General features: G+C 43.5%; 2 protein-coding genes and 1 long non-coding RNA gene across 17 annotated transcripts in view; 2 read left to right on the top strand and 1 right to left on the bottom strand.

Moving 5' to 3' along the window:
* The window catches only part of KCNC1 (potassium voltage-gated channel subfamily C member 1), a 108,470-nt gene extending 95,504 nt beyond the window's left edge, over nucleotides 1-12,966 (bottom strand). For all 9 annotated transcript variants that reach the window (XR_014946486.1, XM_015864164.3, XM_015864170.3 and 6 more), the window contains exon 1: nucleotides 11,721-12,966. Coding sequence is in view for 8 of the 9 variants with exons in the window: in XM_015864164.3 (XP_015719650.1) it covers nucleotides 11,721-12,290 (570 nt within the window). In the remaining variant the exon portion in view is untranslated. The remainder of the gene's footprint in view (nucleotides 1-11,720) is intronic.
* LOC146760704 (uncharacterized) lies at nucleotides 404-10,288 on the top strand. The gene is made up of 3 exons (XR_014946517.1): nucleotides 404-487; nucleotides 8,456-8,530; nucleotides 10,106-10,288. It is a non-coding gene; the product is annotated as an uncharacterized LOC146760704 (long non-coding RNA).
* A 2,724-nt stretch (nucleotides 12,967-15,690) lies between the features above and the next one.
* On the top strand, nucleotides 15,691-24,536 carry LOC107314712 (mucin-5B-like). Of its 7 annotated transcripts, XM_085548651.1 has the most exons (8): nucleotides 15,691-15,824; nucleotides 16,938-17,116; nucleotides 18,729-18,838; nucleotides 19,561-19,601; nucleotides 20,170-21,037; nucleotides 21,613-21,708; nucleotides 22,891-22,983; nucleotides 24,109-24,536. In XM_085548651.1, the coding sequence occupies exons 5-8, from the start codon at nucleotides 20,933-20,935 to the stop codon at nucleotides 24,175-24,177; spliced, it is 363 nt and encodes a 120-aa protein (XP_085404777.1). In that variant the 5' UTR covers nucleotides 15,691-15,824; nucleotides 16,938-17,116; nucleotides 18,729-18,838; nucleotides 19,561-19,601; nucleotides 20,170-20,932; the 3' UTR covers nucleotides 24,178-24,536. The 7 variants fall into 7 exon arrangements, 5 of the variants coding, with proteins under 5 accessions (XP_085404777.1, XP_085404776.1, XP_015719728.2 ...); XM_085548650.1 differs by lacking the exon at nucleotides 16,938-17,116; XR_014946507.1 differs by lacking the exon at nucleotides 16,938-17,116 and having other exon boundaries at nucleotides 15,695-15,824; nucleotides 20,170-20,292.
* Nucleotides 24,537-25,142: the final 606 nt, after the last annotated feature.

The following is a 25,142-nucleotide window of genomic DNA, read 5'->3' as shown; positions in this document are numbered from 1 at the left end:
ATTCCTTTACAGAAATCTTTTCAATTTGGCTTTATGGCCGTATGTTAAATGGGATAAATGTGGTGGTTTTAAAGTGTTTGATGGTGTTCACATTTCAAAATCTTTTCTTCTTTTATTTTTCTTCATCGGGGTATAAAAATAAGGTGTTTCACTGAATTAAATCCCATATCTGAGCTCTGTGGGTTAAAACATCATTTCTTATTTATACCTCTTTTTGGTGCTGTGGTTACATAGAACAATTCTTACCATTACATTTATTCCTTTGCTATCTCTTGTTTTAATTAAATCCATTTTAAAGATGTTTTATTGTGGCAATGTTTTGTTCTCTTGACTGCTATTGAAGCACTGATTTGTTTTTCCAGTATTTCTCACTTTTGAATTCTAACACAGTTCTTTCTATTACAGCAGCAGAAGATTTGATAACATATAGTTAAGCTGAAGAACTGCCTCTGCTTCATGAGAGCGCTTTGCAAGACTCCTATACAAGGTAAATTACAGCAGGGAGAGACTTACACATTTACCTTTCATAGTTTCCACTAAGACTGTGAACAGGTTTTGTGTGTATCTTGAAGGCAGTGAATGTAATAGCTGGAATACTTATTGATCACTTATTTCCATATTGTTTGTTCATGCCAGACCTAAGGCATGTGTGCTGTAAAAGGCGCTAACTTTGCAAGAGCTTGCTCCAGTGCTTTTCCAAGTTAAACTTATCCTGGCAGTAGTTTAACTGAGATTGCTTTTCTTCAATGCACTTCGAAACATTAAAAAGTAATAAAATGCAAAAGATCAATATCAGTTTAAATGAAAAGAATGTTTATGTTAAAATATTGATGAAAATGCAGCCTTCAGAGATTTTGAGAATACTTGTATTTACATGGCATGACTGAAAGGTGACTGATAGCCCTGGGAAATATAGGTCTGTTCAGAACAAATCATGCAATGTGTCCTTACGTTGACTCGGGAGCTCGCATTCCAGTGTGGCAAAACCACCTTGGCTCTGGGGTAACAGCAGTTCTCTATATGTCCATTGAGATGATACTTTCTGTACACTGTGTACCTTCCTTCTCCATAGAGGCCATGCAGAGATCCCTAAAGTTCACTCTGTAGTAAGCCACCTGCTGACATTCGGTCACTTTCTAACAGGTACCGATTCTGAACTAGGGAGTAATTGAATGAAAAGAACTACAAAGCTTAAGCTGAGCGGTCTCTAGCAAGGTTACTACCTGTATCTGTTATCTGCTGTTAACCTTGCTGAAGTCAGTAGTGCAGAATTATCTATCACGCGAGACAGCTTCTTAGCTCTGTCTTATTGGGAAATGCTGTCACTTACCCAGTGTATTATTTTGTGAATTCCTCAAGCTGTACAAGCCATTGATTTCACTGTCTGGATGATGCACCTTTCTAAGTCAGGAAGTCTCTTGAGCAGAGACAGATGAAAATATGAAATCCTTCAGCTATAGGAATTTACTAAACTTTAAATTACATATTCCTAGCAAAAAAAAACCACAACCCTCCATAGCCTGTGGATTACTGTGCAAGGAAAACTTGCACACAAACCAGTATCCTCTAGTGTTTTCATTTCAGCATATTTTTGAAAGCAGCTTATGTTCTGTATGTAGTTGGCATGCTCAAGTACATTTAAAGGACTGTGCCTGTTAGTGACGAAAAATTGTCAGCATTAATGAGACTTGAATAGAAGGTAGCTGTTAATAATACTAAGGTAATTTTGGGCGCATACAGAAACAGAATTATAGGCACTGGGAAGTTTTGATGCGCATCTGAAAAAATTAAGTCTGCAAGGCTTGTGCTTTGAGAATTGTAAATTAGAACTCACATGGCTACATCCTTTCACAAGCCTGGATTTGGAAGCGAGGATGCAGGAACTGAGTGCTAAATCCCCATGATGCAGGAGGAATGAGGGTGCTCACCCCTGCTGTCTGTGCACTGGTTGGCACGTCTCATATGCACGCTGTACACTGAGAAGGATCCTAGTTTTAGGTGTTCTCCACCAGTCCAGGTTTGTTTGGGAAACTATATCTGAGCATAGTATAAAGTCTTCCTGCAGATGGTTACTGTTGGTGTTTTTATGGCAATAGCATCTTGAGGTCTCAATGGAAATTAGAAACCTGCTGTGCTAGTTACTGCAACACATGCATTGTAAGGGGAAGCCAAAGAATGCAAGTAACCCAGGAAAAGTTCTCCTGTTTTAAAAAGGACATACTAAGATTCAATGTCTTGTGGGTAAAATTGATAGAAATTGAGGAGAGCTGAGACATAACCAAATGACATGGACTAATGAGCTTACACCAAGTGCTGATTGTGTGTTTGTGCCCCACCACAAATGTTCCTCCACTGAGCTATATGAGTGTGGCCTTCCCTCGTACAGCCACTGTGCTGTAAATGCTAGCCAAAACCCCAGAGTGGTTTCTTCAGAACTAACAGGCACAAGCACACAGGGCACATATATAATGATGTTAGTTAGAACTGCTAACAAATGCTCTCTTGATAATCTGTGTTAATTCAATTGCTTGCAGTCGTCTCAATCATCTGTCCAAATCTCTGCCTTTTTTTTTTTTTTTTTAAATTTGCTTTCTAATAAGCTCACGCCATATAGCTCTGTGTATATTTCTGTTTGAAATGAGGTCTTAAAAGTGCAGTGTGTGGGCAGTTCTGCCTGAATGCAAAAGATGCCCTATCAGAACAAAGGTTTGCACTGTTGTTCTAGCCCAAATATCCTTTGAAGATAGTCATCGGGCTGGTTAGGAGTTATTATAGCTAACGACTGTATAAGTGTGGAGGTAAAGATGTGGTTTGGAGTTGAAGATAGCATAGAAATGCTCCTGAAATTCAAACATTTGCCTTCAGTCTGTGTCATGCTGACACTTATAAGGTAAAATGAGCTTTTCTTAGTGGAGCAGGTTCTCAGAAAGATGTTTTGTTTTTTTCCAACAGCAGATGCACTTTTGCAGTATTGATTTCCTGCTGCATAGACATAACTAACATTTCAGGAGATCTATACATGATTAAAATTTACCTTAGGTCTTTTAATAAAATCACTAGCACCTGTGGGACTCCTTGGCAGGATGAACACTGAACTCTTACCAGCTGAACATGCTGTTTCAACATTGCTTATGCAAAACTCAGATAAAAGTTAACTGCTACCTCCCTTTCCTCCCAGACAACAACAAAAACAACAGAAATTGACTCAATCTGGTAATGGCTGAGTTGTAGTATAGTTAGGTTGTTAGGTTTGTCCTGACAAGTGCTCTACTGAAAGAACTTGAGTTAAAATAGTTCTGCAGTAAGCGGGACACATTGCCAAGAAGTGCTAAGATGTATTGTCACTAGGTTTCTTGCAAAACTCCACACTACAAGCAACGGGGAGATCCGTGCTAAGAAAAGAAAGAGGAACAGCACAATGTGGCCGATATGTTGTTTTGTTTTTGGAGTAGAGATCAAAGGCTGCTATGAAGGTGGGTCCTTTTGTGTTTTGTGTTGAGGCAATTTCACAGTTGTTCTTGTCCTGGAAAGTTTTGGCAGAGACAAGGGACTCTGGCTGGATCCTATTAACATCAGTGGTAGCTGTGTTCATCTCCCCACCCGGTGGGGTTGGATTTGGCTGAAGGTCTCTTAGCTCCTCATCCGTGTCCTTCACTGCTGTAGACATGACCTCCATTCCATGGGAGGTTGTAGGTGCTCAGCATTTTTAGAGATTTCTCCTTATATGTTTTCCTGAAGTCTGCTATAAATTCATAACGTTCTGACTGAAGTTTTTCATTTAATTTGTGGCCAGACAAATCACAACACTGGCCTCCACCATCCATACCTGTCAGCTGCTCTGGCATAATGAAGACAGTGCAAGAATCCAAGGAGAAAAACAGAATAGGGTTAATGGAATGAGTTTTTCAAGGTGAAATCCACAGCTGAATTTCTGATGCATGTGAAATAATAAGCAACCTGGACTGACTAGGTCTTTCTGTATTTAAATGGAGTAATGAAGGTAATGCTTCAGAGGGCAAAGATAGGCAGGATTCTGCTGCAGAAGAGCAAGCTGTTATTCTACTGGTGTACTTCTGTGCACGTTTTGACACATGTGTCTGTGTCTATGGATGTGGAGTTAGATGATCCAGGAAACTAAGTAAAGATGTGCAGAACAAAATGCCTGACTTAGCTCATATTTGTCTTGGGGAAATCCTGAGATTCAGTAGGAATAGGCTTTGCCTTTTGTTATTTAAAAGCAAACAATCCTTCTACCTGCTTTTTAAAAGGGGCGTTCTTTCCCAGGTTTTCATATAAAAAAGCCAGTTGGATATTTTAAACTGTTTCACACTGTCAAGACACAATGACAGTCTTGATTGAGCATTTTCTCAATGTAAATCTAGCAGTGCTGAGGTTTGCAGCTGCTCCTGAGGTACCAGCATAATTACATAAGTGTGTGCCAGCAGCCAGTGCCTGTGCTGGTGGATCATGTGCAGCACACACATCACTGGCTGTCCGCAGTGCACTGAAAGCAGAGATTTATTGCATTTACAAAGGGCCATTACAATGCAATTTTAACTTACTGTCATTAAAGGGTCTTACATCATAAGCAATCGCTGTAAAAAGCCTCGGACTGAGATTTATTCTTCATTTTTATAGCATGATTTATTAGAGCCCCCATTATATCTTATAATTCATATCTGAAAGAAATAAAAATCAATTAGGGCCTGGTCCTTTCACCTTTACCCGTGCTGGGTAGTGCTTTGTGCTCAGCCTGCAGGAAACAGGGACGTTCCTGGAGTAAGGGATCGCTATGAGACAAGAAATACAGACAGCCAAATCTGGGTCCTTACTGAGCACAGGAAAGAAACGTACAAATTATCTGAGAAATGACAGCGCTTTGTTGATCTTCTGGGGGGAGGGGGTGGTTCTCCATAGCTCGAGAGATATCACTGATTTCAGGCGATCCTAGCACTGTACCTCCTGGGTACCATTTGGAGTGAATCACATATTTATATAACGCGGCATTCAGCAGAGAAAACCCAGTCAGCCTTCTAATACTGTTCTTTCCTCAGATCAAATTCAGCATATAGCAACTAAGCTAATTGCAGTACAGTTGCAAAGAATTCAAAATGGCTGTTCTGTTAGTGTGATTCCACGAGAATGCACTGAAATTTCATTAAATCAAGCCTATACAAAATGGAAACTCAGCTTTGCCATCTGTATTTGCATGAGAAAGGATTACTTACTTGATTATCAATTAGAGCTCAATTTTTCAATCTGAATACCCCTCTTGCCCTTCTTATTATGAAATACAGCACTTGGATACGATTTGATTGAGTATTAATTGAAGTCACGTGGCTTGAATGGGATGTATTCTATAGCCCTTTGCAGTGAAAAATGCCATTAAGATTATGAAGAGCCTTGTCGATACTAGAGCTCTGTGTTTTGATGCAGTGATGTGCTAAAGATTCTCAGGACAGATTATGAAAACACACATTTAAATATGAACATTCCTAATAAATTGCTAACATCTATCACACCTCAGTGCTTTGGAATGGAAACATGCGACGCATTTATTAAAAAGGCAGTACACTGCAATTAATCTGTTATCTTGAACCACACTGCAGGAAAATGCAGTTCTATCCTTGAAGCTGCTGGTAGTGCTGGCACTGAATTTCAAGAACAGTAAGGCTGCTCCCTCTCTGCTGATTTGCTACCATCTCTCCTTATGTTAAAAGAAAGGCAGTATGTATAGACTCTAATGAAGTAGTACCATAAATATACACAGATCAGTCATGTATATTACAAAAGCCAAAAAGCTGAGTACCACTCGATGTCAGACCATACAAAGTAAGGAAAAACAAATTAGGAAAACAATTTTCCTAGGTCTAGTCTAATGCATCATGTTTTTTTTTTGTGAGCAGTTCTAAAACAGAAATAGTATAAATGATCCAGAGATCTTTTTATCCTTTGACTCACGATGCACCAACACAGAATACAGTATTCTGTTGCCTTTCATTCCCAACCAAAACCAAACTAGCAAATGTCAGGAGAAGGGCAAGAAAAACAACTGAAGACACGTAGGGGTGGATTAAAGACAGTAGAGACCAAATACCATCCTGAAACCAGTCACTGAATTCGCGTTGATTTCAGTGGCACCGAGGTTACATTTCTAGAAATATTCTGGGATCGTTTAATTCTGAAGTCCTTCCTCATGTGGAAATCCCACTCAGCACTGTGGGAGGTGGTGGTGATAGGAAGGCATATATATGTGTATGCATCTGATTGTACGATCCGTGCAGTCTTAGCCTTGGCTAAATTGAGTAAATTTTGTAACCTAGAAACATTATAATTAAGTAAGATTTAAAAATCATGAAAATGGCAACAGATGCCGTTCTTTTTTAAGGTTTCAAAATAATAGAAATAAAATTGGAAATGGGCAAATGGATTAGAAATCAACCCTTCCATGAATTAGAACTGCTAAGCGTGCACTATGCAGCCAGAGATCTGTCAGGTGGATAACATCATCCCTCTAATCTCCCTGTGAGGTTGTGACTTCAAAGACTATAAGACTTTGCAGGCAGACATCACATCTTCCTGTGTGTTTCTGAACAACCTGAACCAATGAAGTCATGATTCTGCACAGCTGCCACAATCTTGGCGGTGGCTTTACAATTTATTACTTCTGAAGCCAGAGGAGCAATTCACAGGAGTTATTTGTGAGTGTGCTTGTTCCCACCTTGGCTAACTCAGCAGGGACGAAGCCTGGGAGGTGGCCAATGCTTTCCAGCTGGGATGGCAGAGGCTGCTTTGGACAGCATGCAGAGGAGCCAATACTCGGCTTCCTCATGGGTTATGTAAGGATTTGTAGTAGCGTTCCCCTTAATGGGAGAAAATAGGAACAAGATGGGATTTTAGGAGCTGAGTTAATAATGAATGACAGAATGGTGGTTAATAGATGTCTATCTGTAATTCCATTATACTACAAGCACAGGGGAAACTTCATTTTATGGAGGATTCTCAGAGCTGTAATGCAGCATGCAGTTGTCAGTGTGCAGTGAGAATCGTTTCAGTGCAGGATTAGACATGCCTCTGCAGGGAGGCTTTGCAGAAGGGTCTAGGGAGGGACAGCAGCTCCACCGGGGCCCCTTGGAAGAAACCCCCTCAGGAGAGGGATGCCTGTGCGGAAGGGAGGTGGGGGGGATGGATCTTCTCTTCCTCCCTGCCTACTCACATGTGGTGGGACCACCTGAGGCACCTGTCCTTGAAGTATCCCTAGGCCAAGCAAGTCCCTGTGGGATGGCAGCAGAAGAAGCTCTCCTTGAGCAGAGTGATGCTCTCCTGAGCTTGGCCAGGTTAGGAATGAGCAGGAATATCCCCATAGCCTCTCAGCACCAACACAGTATGGTTATCAGGAGCCAGGACCCATAGCATACCTACAGGATGTAGTCTGTATGGAGAAATGATCAGAATAAGGTGGGAACACTCTTGGATGTTCAAAAGAAAGCTGGAAAAAGTCCCTGAGGACCACCTTTTTCTCATGTCTTCCCTGTTATCCTTTTACCACCTCCTTCCTTGTGTCAGAAATTTGTCTTTCAAAAATCCCCCACTGAGGAAAGCGGATTCCTCTGAAGGGTGCAAAGGGAGAGAGGAGGGAAGAGTGAGTGAGGTTTGCCATAAGCCTCTCCTCTTCCAGATCAGAGCCACATAGCACATGCCAGGACAACAAGTCAAGCTGTTGAGGACTTTCCATAGGACCCCAACCAGCTTTTATTTAAAAACAGTTAAAGTGTTTATCTGGAAGGACTACAAAGCTTTCCTTAGAGTCCATTAATGAAGCTTAACTGTCCAATCTGAATTTAAGCACTGACATGGAATCTCATCTGAGAGCTTTGAATTCCCAACCACTGACTAACCTAGCAGCTGTGCTTGAACACCAGCACCATCTTATCCTGCTGGGGAGGAGGAGGAAGGGGGCAGAGATGTTAGATACATGCTGGCCAGACTCCCTGTGAAGTCAGTGGGTGCTTTGTTTGTGTACAAACAGCATTCCCAGACATAAAAATGAAGGAGACAGGGTGCTAGGAAAATATTTTCCATGTATTGTGTGTGTGCAGAGCGGCCTGCGACGTCTAATGAGTGCAGGAGGCAGCAACTATTACAACATAACTCTCAGACACTCTGCTCCAGTGCCTGTGCAGCTTTCTGTGCAGCTCTGAGCAGAGTTTTCCCTTTGCATCTACTTGCAGAAAATACATTTACAAAGTTGCCTGAAGATGTGAAAAGATTTCTAGTAAGCTTTGAAGATATAGCTCACCAGTTTGGGTGCCTGGGATGTAAGGCGGTACTTGGCTGTCTGAGGAGATGCTTTTGAAGATCTGCCCAGATGTTCACCTGTCTGCATGTGTACCCAGTATCTTTGTAAAGCTGATCTTTTCCACCTCCTAATCTGCTGCTCTGTTCTGACCTCCAGGTACCTGCCTTGGCCTCTGTTACCTAAAACTCAGAGCCTTTCTGCTATGGAGAAGCACATTACGCCTTTATTAAGGTGGGTGTCTAAGGAAAGGTGTCATGGGAAATAAGCCACCTTCTTTTAAGATTTAGAAGCCCATGCAGCAGTTATATTACATGTTTAATCTTTTCAGAAAGAAGTACAGTATTTATGAAATTAGTATTTAGAAAACATGAATGTAATTAAACCCAGCTAGTACAAACTGCTTGCAACTGGGATCTTATGCTTCACTAAAGTTTGTGAACAGACAAAATGTGCAGTTAGCTGTTTTTGCCTGCAACACATAAGTGCTCTTCCCTCTCCTCTGGCCACCTACATCGAGATCTACAATGAGATCAGATATTTAGAAATAGATGGATGCTGGTGAGGCAAGGTAGTCATAGGATCTTGTATTTGTAAACAATGTTCACCACAGGGCTCCAGGAATAGCTGGGTCTGAGTGAATGCTGAGCCTTCCACAGACAGCTGCTGAATGTTCATTGCATTCATGTGCCACATACAGTCTGGAGAAATGTCGCTTCTCTGCAGGTTTTCACTTAACATTCACATACCATATCCCTAGTAATAGTACTTGCCCAAGTGTGATAGTATAAGGATTATGTAAATCAGTGCTTATATTAAGATGTTACCTAGACGTACCATTTGGTGTCCAATATACCAATATATATGTTTATAGTAAGCATCACTATTACACGTCTAAGACGAACTAGGATGACAGATTTTGTGATGTAAACTTCTGACAAAATGGCAGTGTGAATCTAAATTTTTGCAAGGCTAGAATACAGTTAGCAAATAAAAGCCATGTATTATATATAAGGGAGGTAACACCATTTGTTGCCTGACTATACTAAGGATTGCTTTAATATACCATTCACTTGTTAATGATGCTATTAATTATTTTACTGTAAATCAGCTATTGTGAGCTTGAGATCTTTCTGCAGTGTCTGTCATTAGGTTACAGGAGCATAAATCAGACTCCCATCTCTTTTTACATCCATAACCATAACGTATGGCTTTTATTAGAAAATGTTAAGTGTCTTTTAATGTCTCCTTAATGGACAGCATGTGCATGTGTTGATGATGAAAGCCATCTTCCTTTATACGAAATATTAATGCGTATAGCCTGTGTCTCCATAGATACAAGTTAAGGAATTATATTTAACCTATGAAATATTCAGTACACACGTTAAGTTCAGAATCCGTATTTTCTACAGTTAGCAATCCTTTAGGGAAGGAACAAGTTAAAGGTAAATCAAGGGTTGAAATCTACTGGGCATGCGTATGTAACTGTGAAAAAATGATATGGCAACCACTGAAAAAAAAAAAATCTCTCTATAAAATGCCTGTTTCTAAATGGAAATACCCCATCTCCATAGAGAATAAGGAAATGGAATTTATATCCTCCTAGGATTCCAGCCTGTACATCACAAAGAAAGACTCGGTTATATATTTTGCCCTCCAAACTAAAATACTGGAGTGCTTCCAAGAAAAAAGGGTGTTTTAGTCTCTGTAGCCTTTCCACTGGGGCAGCTTTATCCATTTAGCCTTTGGGCCATTCCACAACATCTTGGACAAGAACACTGCTTTGACCTGAGATCTGTTTACCAACAGTTTTCTGGCCACCAGAGATCTGCTCTTCAAATTAACGCCTGCTAATGTTGGGCTTGATTAAAGGAAGCTAATGAAGCCATTTGAAGGATGCCCTCCAGCCTTCCCTCTCTGTTTCCATGTTCCCTTGGCAGAAATCAGGGATTTGAAAGCTGCAATTCAACAGCATCATCCTTTCATGTTGTGGTAAATATTTTATTATTCCTTTACCCTGCATGCTGTTTAAAGGAATTCATTTAAAATATTTACTTCTTTGTTCAAGGAGGAAACCTCCAAAGGGTATGCAAACAAGAGCGTTTAGAAATGCACCAAGATGTAAGTGCAGGCTCTGCTCCAGCTTTCCCCATTCATTTGGGCTGCAGACCTGGCGGCTCCCTGCCGGAGATCTCTGCTCAGCCCAGCAGCCTCCAGCAGACGCTATGCCCCCCATTCATGCCCAGCCAGCTTCCCTATCTCTGTGCCCTGTGTTTCCACTTCTTCCCTCCATCCATCCTGTTTGCTTCTTAATCTGCTCTGACTCCATCGATCCTCCTCAGGAATACAGCTTATCCTCCCACATCAAAGCACCAGCCATCACCATGGAGGGCCGGCAGCAATTATATGCCTCGAGAAAGGTATGTTTAGGACACCTGTCCAAGCTGATGCCTTTGTGAAGGCACTGTCCTCCACCTATTCCTCCTGCTTACCAAAACAGATGCCTTGGGGGGTTAATCCTGCTCTTGCTCTCTGAACTTAAATCTTTTTTTAACCTTTGACTTCACATGCAGAATCAGGCCCTAATCAGTGTCACCGTCCCCATATGCAACAGCACCAAGGTACTCCTTAGAGGAGCTGGGTGCCTATTTAGGGCCATCTTTATTGCCATCTATGCGGTGAACTGCACCAGTGTGTGTTCCGTTTCCAAAACTGCCATCACCAGAAGGGAAAGGTTGTCCTTCAGTAGCCAGGTGAGAAGCCTCTCAGACAGTGTCCCTTCACCATGAATGAACCCTCACCTCTGATTAATACTTTGCATTTCCCTCAAGGGAAAAGACAGAGTGGGGAGGTAAATGAGCAACTGAATTATCCATTCTCAGAGAAGCAGGATCATAAATATTTAACATGATACGTATGAGAAAAGAGAAGAGAGCAGACAGCCTCTCCAGTCTAAACTAAGCAGCTCTCTAAGCTCCCTGCTTCCATGATCCCTTTTCCATCACATACAAGGAGAGCAGTTAGCTCCTAAGAGGTCTGGAGTAGATGCCTCTCTGCTGGGGGCATAGCTGACTGTGGAAACCTGTGCATGGAGGGAAATAGCTGGTGTAACGGAGATCTCCCTTCTCTCACAGGAGTGCCTGGCCTATGAATGGGAGCTGCCCCAGGCTGTGTGTTACTAGGAGCTCGCTGGAGAACAAGAGTCTCAGAAGCTCACACGTGAGTACATCAGCTCATGTCACGGAGTTCACTTGGGCCCTGCACATGGGACTTTCTTGAGAGTGTGGCCTACGTCCCCAAGCCCTGCACACAGTTGTTGGGATGCCCGCTCTACTCTGCCTGTGGCACTAAGCTCGGTGCCACTGGGTGGAGGTGGGACTGAGGGGGGGAAGCATTTTGTGAGGGTGCTGGTTGCGTAGCTTACCCTTGCATATCTGGAGGAGTAGGGGTCCTCAAAGAGCGCCCAGATGCGGGGCTGCCACCGTCTCCAGAAGCCCCCAGACCTGCCATCCGGTGAGTCACTGAGCGCGAGGCGTTTTGTCATCTCCAGCTCCTCTTCGCCATCGCCAGAGTCTCCGGTGCCATCTATGTCTCCATCCTCGGCGCTGCTATCCAGGGGCGCCCCACCAAAGCTGTCCAGAGCCTCTTCGGCGTCACGGTGCTGCCGGTAGGTCATCCAGCAGCAGGGCTCCACATCGGTCTCATCGATGCCCCAGAAGGCCAGCTCCTCCTCGTACAGGGGCCCGCACACGTCGGCGGGGCAGTGCAGCTTGCCGGTGCGGTAGTAATTCAGGATGTGGGCGAAGACGCCCGGGTGCCGGTCAAAGAAAAACTCATCCGTGCGGGGGTCATAGTCGAAGTGGCTGTGGGCATCGGGCTCGGCGATCCAGGCCAGCCGCGTGCCGGGCAGGGTGCGCAGGGTGCTGCGGTAAGTCTGGTGCCTAGTCCCTCCCACGTTGATCACAATGCGGTCGCTCTCGTCGCCCTGGCCCATCTCGTCTCTTATCAGGCATGTCGCAGCCTCATCCAAGCGAGCACGGAGGGCGGCGAGCCCGCGAGGGGATGGCTGCTCGGCGGCAGGCGCTGCGAAGCCGAGCCCCGCTCCGGCTCAGGGTCCGCTCCCTTTCGGCGCCCACGCCCCGGGGCTGCCGGGGCCGTTCCGCCGTCGGCTCAGTCAGGGGCGCGGGGGCCGCGGCCGCGGCGGTGGGGCGGGAAGGGGCGGCGGGGACATGCTCCGGGAGCTCGGCCGCTGCGGAGGCTGGGGAGCAGGGACGGGGCGGAGGGGGAGGTCCCTGCCGGTTGGATGTGGCCAAGACACCCGGGAGGGAGGGGAGAAAAAAAAATAATAATAATAATAAGGAAAAAAAAAAAAGAAAAAATCGCGGCGGCGGTGCCCTCCGGCGTTCGGCTGCGGGGCTGCGGGGTCGGAGCCGGGGGCGGCGGGGTTGCGCCCGCCCCGCCCGACGGGGGCGGCGGGGCCCCGGTGGTGCTGAACGGACAGCGCCGCAACGCCGCTTCCTCCTCGTCCGCGGCTGGCTGCGCCGAGCGCTGCCTCGCCGGGGGTCGGGGCCGGTGCGGGCGGCGGGGACCCGCGACGCCGCCGCTGCTCCTCCCGCTGCTCCTCCCGCGGCTCCTCCCGCTGCCGCCGCCGCTGCCCGGTGGCTCGGTGCAGCCCGCCCGCCCGCTCGCGCAGGCGCGCCGCTCCCGCCCGCCGCCGCTCGCCGGGTCCTAGCGCCGGCTGCGCCGCCCGGCGGTGATGGTCCGGAGCTGCCCCGGCCCCGGAGCCCGCACCGAATGGTGGCTCAGCGACGTCTCCGGCGGTGCTGAAATGAATCCCCGCCGCTCTCCTTTGTGCAAAGTGGCAAAACGCCCCGTCTGCCCAGGTGCACGTGTCCCGTGTGGTGTGCAGGGGACTGGGACGGGCTTGGTAGCATCCGGGGTGCGGAGGGAAGCGTTGCAGGAGCAGTGGCAGGATGCACCAGAGAGCCTCGAATGCCTGCTTTGCCTGCGTGAATGGCAACGGGTTGGTTATGAGGCTGGCGGGGCAGAAGGAAAGCCGAGGGACTCGATGGTTTTTGTCTGCCTGACTTGTGGGAAAAGGGAGCACAAAAATTTGAAGCGTGGCGAAGTTAAGGGAGCACGAGGCTGAACCAAGGCGATGCTGTACTGCAGCCACCCTCAGCTGCTGACAGAGCCTCCAAGCGGCAGCTGAGTTCTGGGGTTGAACAGTGAGAGGCTGAGAAGCACAGAAGGGTCTGAGAAACCCCAGCACAGAAAGGCCATCCAAAGTCCTTGAGAGTTACCAGAAGGAAAGCATAGAATGAGAGGAGAGCAGTGACCCCAAGCCTGAAATTTGGAAAGGGAAAGGAAATGAAGATTATAGTTTGTTGATAAAATAATGGTAATTGTTTTGTGGTCCTGTTCATCTGTTATTTCTGATGGTGATGGATCCAGAGGCCAAGGGAAAGCAATGCAGGGCACGTTCTGGGGGTCATGGGGGTTAATCAAGAAGAGATTTGAGGTCCTTTCCCAGCCTGTTAGTCTTGCCTTCCATTACCCATATCAGCATTTCCTCTATAGGAACATCAGTGTTGAGCTCTCAGGCGTCAGTGAGGATGAAAGGAGCCCCTTGTGGCTTCTGGCACTCCATCTTCCTCTCTGGCCTGGGCATTGGCAGGAGGGTGCTGCAGGACCTCAGAAGAACCTCAAAGCGTGCGTTAAAAAACTGGAAGTTTGCTCAAAGGCAGTTTTCATGAGCTCAGGTGGGGAGGCCACACTTAAGTGACCTGCAAGGTTTCTTTGAAGATACAAAGGCTGCAATTGATAAAGGAGAGTTGGCAGCCACAGATGATCTGGGTATTTCAAAAAGAGTGTGAGAGGGCTCCAAATCAGAGGCCTGTGGGTGAAGGGGAGCAGAAGGATTGAATCAAGACAGCTGCAGAAACAGGAAACCATCTTAAAAATATACATTGGAAAAATGAGTCTATGTTTAGACATTATTTTCATGGGGAAAATGAAAGATAGCATCATTTCCAAAGCTTATCTTGCAGTTTTTGAGGCAAAGTATCAGAAAATAAGATCTTTATTAAACAAGGAATGTAGCAGACTGTAACAGCATACTGACAAAAAAACTTCACTGGTTACAGCCTGCCTGGTTGCAATACAAAATTCTGATTTTGTTTAACAAAATATTTTCCCATGAATGGAAAGGTTTGGTCTACAGCAGATAAAAGAAACCAAATCATTTCCAAAGATCTTCAAACTTAAGGACAGAACGTTTTCCACAGAGGCTCCTTAAATAACTGCATAGTGGCACTCCTGCCTCTCTTGCCCCACTGAACCATAATGGTGCTATAACTGTTTCTTACTCTGCCTCACTCTACAGGCCTCCATTTGCTGGGATGCTGAAGGATCTCCCATAACTCTGCAGTGCTTTTTAGGGCTGTAATGAGGTTCTGTAATCCAATGCGTACACAAGATGAACTTATGTGTATATTTGTCACAGTCAGGCGTACATACATTCATCCTCTTCACTTTCAAAATAGCAGTGGCTCCTCTTCTGTGCTTTCGGACTTGTGTTACAGATGATGCACTCGCTTGTGGAAGCAGCATTGCCCATTTAGCTCCACCAACTTCAGTTAAAGAATGAATGAAAGAGTAAAATCTTGGGTCCCATGTCAACTACCTGAAATCAGTCCTGTCTGCACATCCCTGGTGGGTGTCTTCTCTACCCAGGAAAGAGAAGTTGTACAGGGAGGACTTCATAAGAAGTGGATGTGCATGTCCGAGAATCACCTTATTTTTCTCTTCTAACTCTTGTCATATTTAAGTTAAGTAAGCTAGCAGTTAACCTTACTAAGATTTACTTGCTAAAAAGGAATGAAAACAGTTTTAGGAGTGCTGGGAGACCTGTGTGGGAGGCACAGATTTGGTAGCTTGAGCAAGGAGATCACAGTCTAGAAAAGGATTCTGGTAAAGCAGCAGCAGCAGGAGGTAATGTTATCATGAATTCTCAAATGATATTGGCCTCAGAAATAAAATTGTATTTTATTTCCCTGGCTGATACTGGTGACAGATCTTGATGGTCATCTGCCTTGGGCTGTGGCTAACCAAAGCCTGGCGTGAGTAGGAGAAAGACAGCTGTAGAGTTCAGGAAGACTTTTTAATGTGGGAGCCTTCTGAGAGGCTGGAGCTGCACAGCTGCTGTTCAAAGGAGAATATATGCACTTTGAGCAGCCCCATTAAAGTCACTGGGAGTGCTTACAACCTTTGCTGTTCATCTGAATCAACGATTTTAGTGGTGACAGTGGAAATGCTGCTTTGGGCTGTGTTATTTTTTAAACTCCTAGGCAAAAGATCATCTGTCCCCTTACTAATTTTATCCTTTGTGCTAGGTCACCCTACTGCCTCCTGTGTTGTGATGACACAGGCAGATGAAGTCTTTCTTTTGCTTCTGTGTCTGGAGTCCTGGCATCACCTTTGCTGACCTATGCTTCAGCATCCCCAGGGTAACAGGATACAATGAAAGGTAGGTTGGCTTCAAGAAAGAAACCTCTACCTAATAATTCAGCTGAGAATTTCAGTGATTTCTAATCATATCTCCAAAGGAGTTTTCAAAGGACAGTGGAATGACTGAGCATATATTCCCTAATATTTCTGTATTTAGTAAGTAATCACCTTTGAGCAAAATTATATCTTCATTTTCGCTATGGAAGATGGATTGAGAGATCAAAATTATAGAGTGCTGTATAGGCACGAGAAACACACAGTGACACTTTGCTTCCAACAAGGATATACCAACAATGGTGATAACTAATGAAACACGCAGTCCTTAAATTTAAGCCTGCCATTCTGAATTCGTCAACCAGTTTGTACTCAAAGGCACAGGTTCTTATAAAAACTTGTTGACCAATTCTAAGAAAAGCAACAATATAAAGAGGGAAAAGAGACATTTATAAAACCTATGACTTTATATGCAACTGGAGAGCACATTTAAAATGTTTTAAAGCTGGGGGAAGCTGAGAGGGAGAGATTTATTTCTAAGGGTTGTCATCTCAAAACAAAAAGCAGCCAGGGTTGGAGCACCAGCTTTGCAATTCTCAAATGCTATAACTCAGTCTGTGCTGTCTTATATTAAATTCATGACAGTTCAACAGTATTCCAGTGCAGTTCTTTATCAGTTCTAGATTACATCATGCTGTGAATTTCTGTCTGTTAATATTGATCTCTGTAAATCATTTGGAATCAAATGGAAAGCTGTGATGCACTTCAACATGCAATGTACTCACTCTGTCCTTGAAACTGATTTAAAAACAAACAAAGCTGCACTTGCAAATATTATATTACTTTTCTGCAAGGTGAGATTTACCCCTTCGGACTGTCAATAGTTGGATGAAAGCCTTCCATGGAAAAAATGAGAACAAGGGAGAAAATCATTTATCGTTGCTTGATGTTGACTGAGGGAGCCATAGAGGTGCCACATGCCTGAAGGGCTCCCATCACAATCACAAAGCCTGACTCAGAAGAAGTCATCTCACTTCTAGCGAGGTAGTCACAGAAATAGAAGCTTTATGGATTGAATGCTAGCTCCTGTGCACTTACCTGGCTAGGATGGGTCATTTTTTCCCCCCTTTATTCACAGAATCACAGAATTACTGGGGTTGGAAGGAACCTCAGAAGATCTTTTAGTCCAATCCTCTCTGCAACAGCAGGTTCCCTACAGTAGGTTGGACAGGGAAGCATCCAGATGAATTTTGAGTATCTGCAGAGACCGAATCTCCACAACAACCTCTCTAGGCAGCTTGTTCCAGTGTTTTGGAGGTTATTTTCATATTATTACCTACATTTTGCTTAAATATGTACTTCATTTTCATCTGTGTTCTTCAAATATTGCTTGGCTTTGCTATGAGCTGAGAAACATTTGCTGTGCTGCACCTGCTGACTGCATTTTGTTCTTCATCCATTCGTACTGGGCTGCATTTGATTGTGAGTGAAGGTTGTTTTAAGAATCCCTTTAGGATCCTTAAAGAAGAGTGCTGGTGTAGAAATGTCAGTATTGAACAGATGCATATCAAACTGTGAGATAAATGAAAGTTGTTCTGGGGGAAAAAAATGAAAGTAACATTGTATTATGTTAGAGATCATCACAGGTCTTTACTCATTCCATTAACTTAGTGGAACTCCCACCTGCAATGATTTGATTTCACTGAAAATTATTGGGAGATGGAACTGAGTAAATAGAAGCAGAACTGTGCACACAAGGTAAGGTGGCAGGAATGTTCTGCTGCTTCCTGAAGGGCTGGGATGGTTTCCAGACCCTGTTTCTCATAGGGAGAGAGAAGGGCAGTGAACACTGCAAATGGCTGTTATCTGCCTTAGAGCCAGCACCTGCCTGAAAGCAGCTCATAGCTGGACTGCGTCAGGCACTGTGCTTCTCTTAAAGCACACGTTAACCTCAAATGGTATGATTTTCAAGATATACTTTACTCAAGACCATAGTAAAAGTGTCAGGATTTATCTTATATGAACATTCCCTAACCCAAAAATCATCCTCAAGAAAACATGGAGCTGAATTATAGCAAAAATCTGCTTTCAGTGACTGAAATAAGGCATGCAGCTTTGCTAATGTGATGTTTTGTTCTATGAAGGGTATAGATTTGTCTCTGTCTTCCTGTTGCTGATCTAGGCGAGATCCAGCAAAACAAGCATCTGGTGATGAGGAAAAGTCAACTTACAATATTGGAAGCTTCGTGTCAGCGCATAACGAAAATATGCTTATAGAAGCTGCTAAATATGTGTTACTAGGCGCTGAGTTCAGGAATCCTGAAGGCTCTAAGTCTGCATGTTCAAAAGAGTAAATGCAGCACGTATAGCTGAGCTGTGTAGCTCCTACCACGTGCTACCACCACAGTTTCCAAAAGTGGCTAGTGATTTGGCTTTGCTTTATTTGTAGATGATATGTTCTGGGGAGTCCTTTGAGCTCCTTGACTTTCTGAGATTGACCTAATCAACTTTTCTTCTGAAAATGAAAGTCTGCTAATGCTGGATGACGTTTTTAAAATCTCAGCCAATTTGCAGGTGCATGAGCATAGCAACAGGCACAAACCCATCAATACAGGCCTGCATATTTCACACAGACTATTTACAGTACACAGAACAGGAGGCACTGGTCTTTTCTTGAGCAAGGTGTGCAGCCCTTGGTGCCTCAAGTGCATCCTTTTCATTTAACCACACAAGCAAAAATTAGGGTCTCTTTCTAATGGAAGAGCACAGAACATGCCGCGTTATGCACAAAGCACATGCTTGCCTAACAGCTGACTATTTCTCTAATACATCAAAATAATTAGAACATGTCTTTCTGTGTTATTAAATTGAAATGAGAGATTTACTTTTGTTGAATGATTCACTTTTCACAACTGTTATTGTTTCTCAGGCTTACTCTGAGCCTGCAGCAACAACTGAAATGTTCTGAGACAAACAAGGAGGAAAATGACCTATAAATCTTCATTGGCATAAATGGTTCATAAAGCTGGGTGCTGAAAGGTAAGCGCAGTTGAAATAAATCTGAACAGTGCTGACTCCAATGTTTAAAGCATTGCTTAAGTCTCTTGATTAACCCAGCTCCTCAATATTTGACGTGAATCGATAATTGAGATGTCTTTGCTTTTCTCTAGCTTTGTGATTATGAGTGTGGACGGTGCCATGAAATATGATATTTAATCCTGTTGAAGTAATTCTTACGTGCTGTATATGATCATGGTTCAATAACTGGCACTAAGGGTAAAATGGACTGTGTTTCTTTTGTAAGCAAGCAGGATTTATATAATACAAGTGTGAGTAAATGGAAAGCAAAATCCACCTTCTGACACAAATCTTCAGCCAGCTGTTGGGCATGCAGATTTCCTGATTTTTGTTTGTTTTTGAACCTGTGTCTCAGCACCAGCAGTCTGTTGTTCCAGTGAGAGCTAACTCAGAGCGAACAGTGCCAGGATGTGCTGTAGCTGTGTGCTCCAGGGAACGGGAAGATGCTCTACCTATAGTTTCCTGGATGTGGGGAAAAGCCTTCTCTAGATATCGCAGTGCAGAAGGGCTGTATTTAAATGGATGGCTTACAAAGCACAGTGCTATGCTTGTTCTGGAAGCTTAGCATATAAACTCAGTTCTACTTTCTGCCTTCTTTAAAACAACAAGAATTCTGAGCTGAGTACTGTAACTAACTGGTTATATCATTCCTAGCACACCCTTTTCATTTTCTTTTCTTACAGTACCAAAAGGTGTATGTGTTTCTGAAGGAGTTGAATTTAAGGTAGGTCTTCTTCCAGACACTTCTTTCCATGGGTTGATGCAGCCTGAATCAGAATTTTATGAACTTGTTATTGTCAACAACCACATAAAAAACAAGATTAAAATGGTCCATAACCGTTCCCTGCCAGTAACCTTACGTGTCACTGGAAATATTAATAAATGGGTGATCCTAGAGACCAGTAGCTTGTTTAGTAAATGATATAATTAAAAAATGTTACATTTTAGACTGTAAAAGTCAGAACAGTGATGGCTCACAAACTTAAAAGCTCATTAGATTCTGTAAGACCAATAACTAGATCCAGTTGAGGAAGAAATGAAGTATGGAGTTTATGGGATAATGTAACAACTCACACAAGATGTTCAGTGCACTTGAGTGTGTCGGCCTCATGAAATCTGTGATATCAACAGCGTCGGTTTCACAATTAAAGATCTGATTCCTGGAAGTTCTGTCAAAAATTAATATTGAGTATAATTGTTAACTTTTGATAGTCTGGGGGACATATGTTTCTACACACCCACCAGTTTCTTGCCAGTACCTGTTTTCTCTCTGATTTCCTTTATATTTTCAGCCTGGGGCAGTGGTGCCAAAAAGCTCTTGTGAAGATTGTGTGTGTACAGATGAGCAGGATGCTGTGATGTGAACCGACCGCATCCAGTGTGTCCCAGTGAAATGCCAAACCGCCTGCCAGCAGGTCAGTGCCGAACACAGCCCCCACCACCAACAATGGCTATTGAGAGGGTGTACTGTAAAGCTGGGGCAGTACAAGTGCTGTCTTGCTGAATAGGATAGGATAGCAGTATATAATTTTCTGTTCAATTTTTGTAAAGTCCTTTTTACAGTGCTGGCCATTTATGCTCTAGCTAACTGCAGAAATTACCCTTGGAGGGATTCCCTGAAGGTGAATGACTGCAAAGCTACTAAGGAATCACAGAATCACAGAACTGTAGGGGTTGAAAGAGACCTTTAGAGATCATCGAGCTTTTCCCCCTGCCAAAGCAGGTTCCCTACACCATGTCACACAGGTAGGTGTCCAAGCGGGTCTTGAATATCTCCAGAGAAGGAGACTCCACCACCGCCCTGGGCAGCCTGTTCCAGTGCTCCGTCACCCTCACTGTAAAGAAGTTCTTCCGCACATTCATGCTGAACTTCCTTTGCTGAAGTTTCATCCCATTACCCCTAGTCCTGTTCCCACGCACTACTGAAAAGAGACCAGCCTCACCACTATGGCCCCCACACCTCAGGTATTTATAAACCTGGATCAAGTTCCCTCTCAGCCTTCTTTTCTCAAGGCTAAACAGACCCAGTTCACTTAGTCTCTCCTTATAGGGGAGATGCTCCAGGCCCTTCACCATCTTTGTGGCCCTCTGCTGGACTCTTTCCCAGAGATATCTGTCTTTTTTGTACCGGGGAGCCCAGACCTGGACACACTATTCCAGGTGAGGCCTCACCAGGGCAGAGTAGGAGAAGTCTTACTGCTGAAAGATGATGTTTATGCCATTCTGTTGGTGTTGTTTTTAGCTCAAAAATTAAGTTTGCTGAGAAACTGCATGGCAGTTTATGTGTTTCCAGACACTACTCAGTACTCCTGAGTAGAGTGTCTGAATAAAAACTGCTCAATCTATTTCTGAACATAAGCAAAGAACGGCTTCTCTTTCTCAACCAGATAAGGCTAGACTCTCTACCCATTTAAAAATAAAAAATAAGAAAATGGATAAAACCATTATCCTTTATCTTGAAGTCATCCACACCCATGAAAAGACCAATGAAAAGACAATGAAAAGACCTAAAGCCTTACATGGTAAGTGAAGTGCCCCAGAGGTCACTATTAAACATGGGAGAGAAACTGCCAGCTTTAGTTGTCAGGCTTAAAGTGGTTTTAGTGTCCAGGCTTAAAGCGTTCTAAAGGAAAACAGAGGTGGATTCATTTTCCCTACTATTGCCAGAGTGGCTTTGATCCAAAGCTGTTTCCTGAACCAGGTAACACAGCTAAATGGTGACCTTCTTCCCACAGGGTTTCCGCTACGTGGAAAAGGAGGGTCAGCGCTGCAGCCAGCATCAGGAAGTGGCTCGTGTGGCAAACTTCCCACTTGACACTGTGACCATTGAGGTGAGCGCTGCCTTGCTTTGCATGCTGAGCTAAATTGACTACAATGCTTTTTGAACTAGTGTCATACATTTTGAGGCTGGGAAGACCTTTAGGAAATTAGGAAATATCTGTATTTCCAAAGTAAATGTCAAAGTTTATATGGCCGCTCTCTTTGCTGTGCATATCTTGCAGACACTGCTATCTTGAAAATAATTTATGAGGAAAGGAAATCATGTCACTCCTTCTTCCTGGCATGCAGCAGAGAAAAGGAATTTGTAGGGGGTGGTGACATTGTGTGTGCTTTTGCACAGATATGTGAGATGGCTTCACATTATATTGCTCCAGTACTGGAAGCAGAGTCATTATCTTGCCCTGAAGATGTGGGGCTAAATAGTTTGAGCGAGTTATGTTACTGTACTAACGCTTGTTACAAATTTGCTGGGGCAGAAATTGAAAGTGTCATAGCTGCTGTAGTGCATGTAGTGCACATCACTAATGCACCCAGGTAATACGCTAGGTCTTCTCAGCTTACCCTTGCATAGATGTGAGCTGAGCCTCAGGCTGGCTGTTTGCTTGTATTACCTCCTGCTATTGGTGTGAACAGTTAATGACGCTGTCTCACCTGGTGGCTGTCTTATGTGATATTTCTCCTCTGGTAGCTCTTGAGCTCTGCATCTCTTCTGTTTCATCGTTTCTTTCCTTGTAAATTTATGTTGCAATTGGATTCTCTTGTGCTAATGCACAATTCTTATGCTTCCACTTAAAAGGCGGTTACCATGAGGAGGTTTTGCTTTTATCCATTAACCTCTATTATGAAGATTATTTTCCTCTTTCAAACTATTTGCTTTTCTTCCATCTGTTAACAAAAAAAGATGTATTACTGTAGAATTGCTTTTCTGTTGTTTATATTTAATTCTACCTATATTACCAGATATATACTGTGTTGTCTCTTAGCATTTCTGTTCATACCTCTGTGTTTATTCTGCCACAAGCTTGTGCTTTTTTCCACATAGGTGACCAGAATAGGGATTTTGTGGAGGCTGGTAGCAAGTGAGCTCAGTAGATTGGAAATAAACATCTCAGCACTATTGGATTGATTTGGACATCACAGCCCTTCTACCGGGGTCTGCATTACTATTGCATTATTGTGTTTGTGCTGTCTTCTTATGTTATGATTTATTTATTCTTCCTGTTGTTTTTCAGGCTGGAAAGAGTTATAAAGCACCATATGATAACTGTACTCAGTACACATGCACCGAATCAGGGGGCCGGTTCTCCTCGACTACTACAGTTAAGGTCTGTCTGCTATTTGAGCAATCAAATTGTGTCCCAGTACATATTTCAGAACTAGAAAAAAAGCCTCCTGAAATGAGCCGTGCCATTGCTCTGGGAGATTTCTTTACTCTTTCTACACTTCTGACACGTGACTATCAGCGATTGGTGAAACCACTGATCCAAGTGAAACCGTTAACTTTCAGACAGGTCTTGACAGCCATTGAATTGAATTACGTTCGAAGTAGGTTTTGTGTAAGTCAGGCTATTTGATTTCAGGTGCAAGAATCATTTTTTGGCTTCAAATTTGCCTCTTTTGCCCTGGTTTCAACAGAGCCTATGTAAGGTCAGGCACATATTGTGGAACATCTCACGGGGCTTGTGAGTAGATTTAAACAAAAGTTACTCCCTGATGGATGTTTTTAAACCTGTTCTGCATAAAAAAGGTACACAATACACAGACAGTTCTGATGAGTTGGTGTGTAGGTTGCAGTTTTCCATTGAGAATGGTCTTCCAAAGCACTGTTTAACACTAGTTTGTCCAGAAGAGAAAGGAGTAGAATAAACTTCATCAGATTTTATCTACAGAAAAAAATAAATAAATAAAGGGGGAAAACAAACAAACAAACAAACAAAAAAACAGTTGTGTGGGAATTCAACCTTTGTTATTGAAAATGCAAGATGTAAAACTTTTAGACTACTTTTCTCCCTCCCCTCTTCACTTTCTGGCTTGGCAATTTTCTAACATCTGTAAGTAGTAATGAAGACACAGCTGTTTAGCATGTACAGCGGAGTCACCAATAGTTTTATAATGTTACTTTTGTAGGTTGCCAGTCTCACTATCAAGTATACAAAAAGAGATTTGATCCCTTTAAATGTTTGGGTTTTTTTTTAATTACACCTGATTTTAAAGTTTACTATTCCCTTTACTACCTGCTGTTGTTGGAGGTAACGTAGCGCTTCTGTCAGAAGGATGCTCTGCTCACTTAATAGATGAGAAATGAATGTTAAGTTTTAATAATAAAGCAATTGGAAAAATGTTAAAGATGGAATCTGTAGTTAGCCAGTGCTATATAGATCCCTTTTTTTTTTTTTTGTATCACAACATTTGATTGTGAATTGTCTGCCCTACTTTAAATATTTCTACAGATTCCTGAAGGTGGCTTGAAGAACCGCATATCACAAATATCTCAACCTAGAAGCCAGTCTCACCGATAGCTACAAGATATCTTTAGCCATCAGGTTATAAAGTGCAAAAGGGAATGAGAATCAGAGGATCTGGCAGGTGACTTCACTGAAGTCGGATAACAGACTAATGCGAGGAAATGAAGCACTGGAAGTCACTGCCGACAGTGACCGGAGTTTCTCACCCGTCATGATTCTGTTCTTTTTTTGATGTAGCTTTTTTTTGTGTGTGTGTGTGTAAATTTGATATTTTCTGAACTTTGTTTTTTGTATAAACATTTAAATTTTAATAAGGAATAAAATAGAAGCTAATTTTGTTTCTCAAGTTCTCTCTGCTAAAACATGAAGTGGAAAGAAATTTGTATTGTTCAATAAATCACTTAGTTGTTAAATGGGAACGCCTGTCTGTTTTCATGGGGAGGGGAGATAGCCCTGCTGGAATCGTGTCTGAAATCCCAGTCGCTGAGAGCATCCGGTGTTTGCAAACCGTTTCCCGGCTTTGTCAGGATGAAGTTTGGGTACTACCGAATCAGCGCGAGTCCTGTTTTATAGTTTCATTTTCAGTTCCATCTGTTCATCACCTGTCACGTACCTTATGAGGCTCCGTGTTTGGGAGAAGGTGAATTGAGATGACCTTGTGAAAAGGCCAGCCGACGGCCACGGGTCACCCTTTCCATTCCGCATCGCCTCTGCTCTCGTCCTCAGGATTGGAATCAGAAGTGACCAATGATCCTCCGGCTTGTGAATGGCAGAAATGAAAGCGGCTGCCAGCCGTTTTCATCAGCTGGGCTCTGTCTCCCTCTACAGAGTCATTATTTAAAAGTCAGGTCATTCTGTATATAGGGGCTCGGGGTGGGTAAATGTTCCGGAGTGCCGAATAACGTGTCGTGCCGCAGATGAATTTTCTGGGATATCGTCTGGGTAGACGGGGTGAATCTCGAGTCCCGCGGGAGACCCTCCTTCCGAAAGCGGCGATCGGACGCTTCTGCGAGGGGCCG

This window comes from Coturnix japonica, chromosome 5 (assembly GCF_054131305.1).
Source record: "Coturnix japonica strain WE chromosome 5, WE-NBRP24, whole genome shotgun sequence".
Classification (NCBI taxonomy): domain Eukaryota; kingdom Metazoa; phylum Chordata; class Aves; order Galliformes; family Phasianidae; genus Coturnix; species Coturnix japonica.
This window is presented reverse-complemented; position numbering and strand designations above follow the sequence as displayed.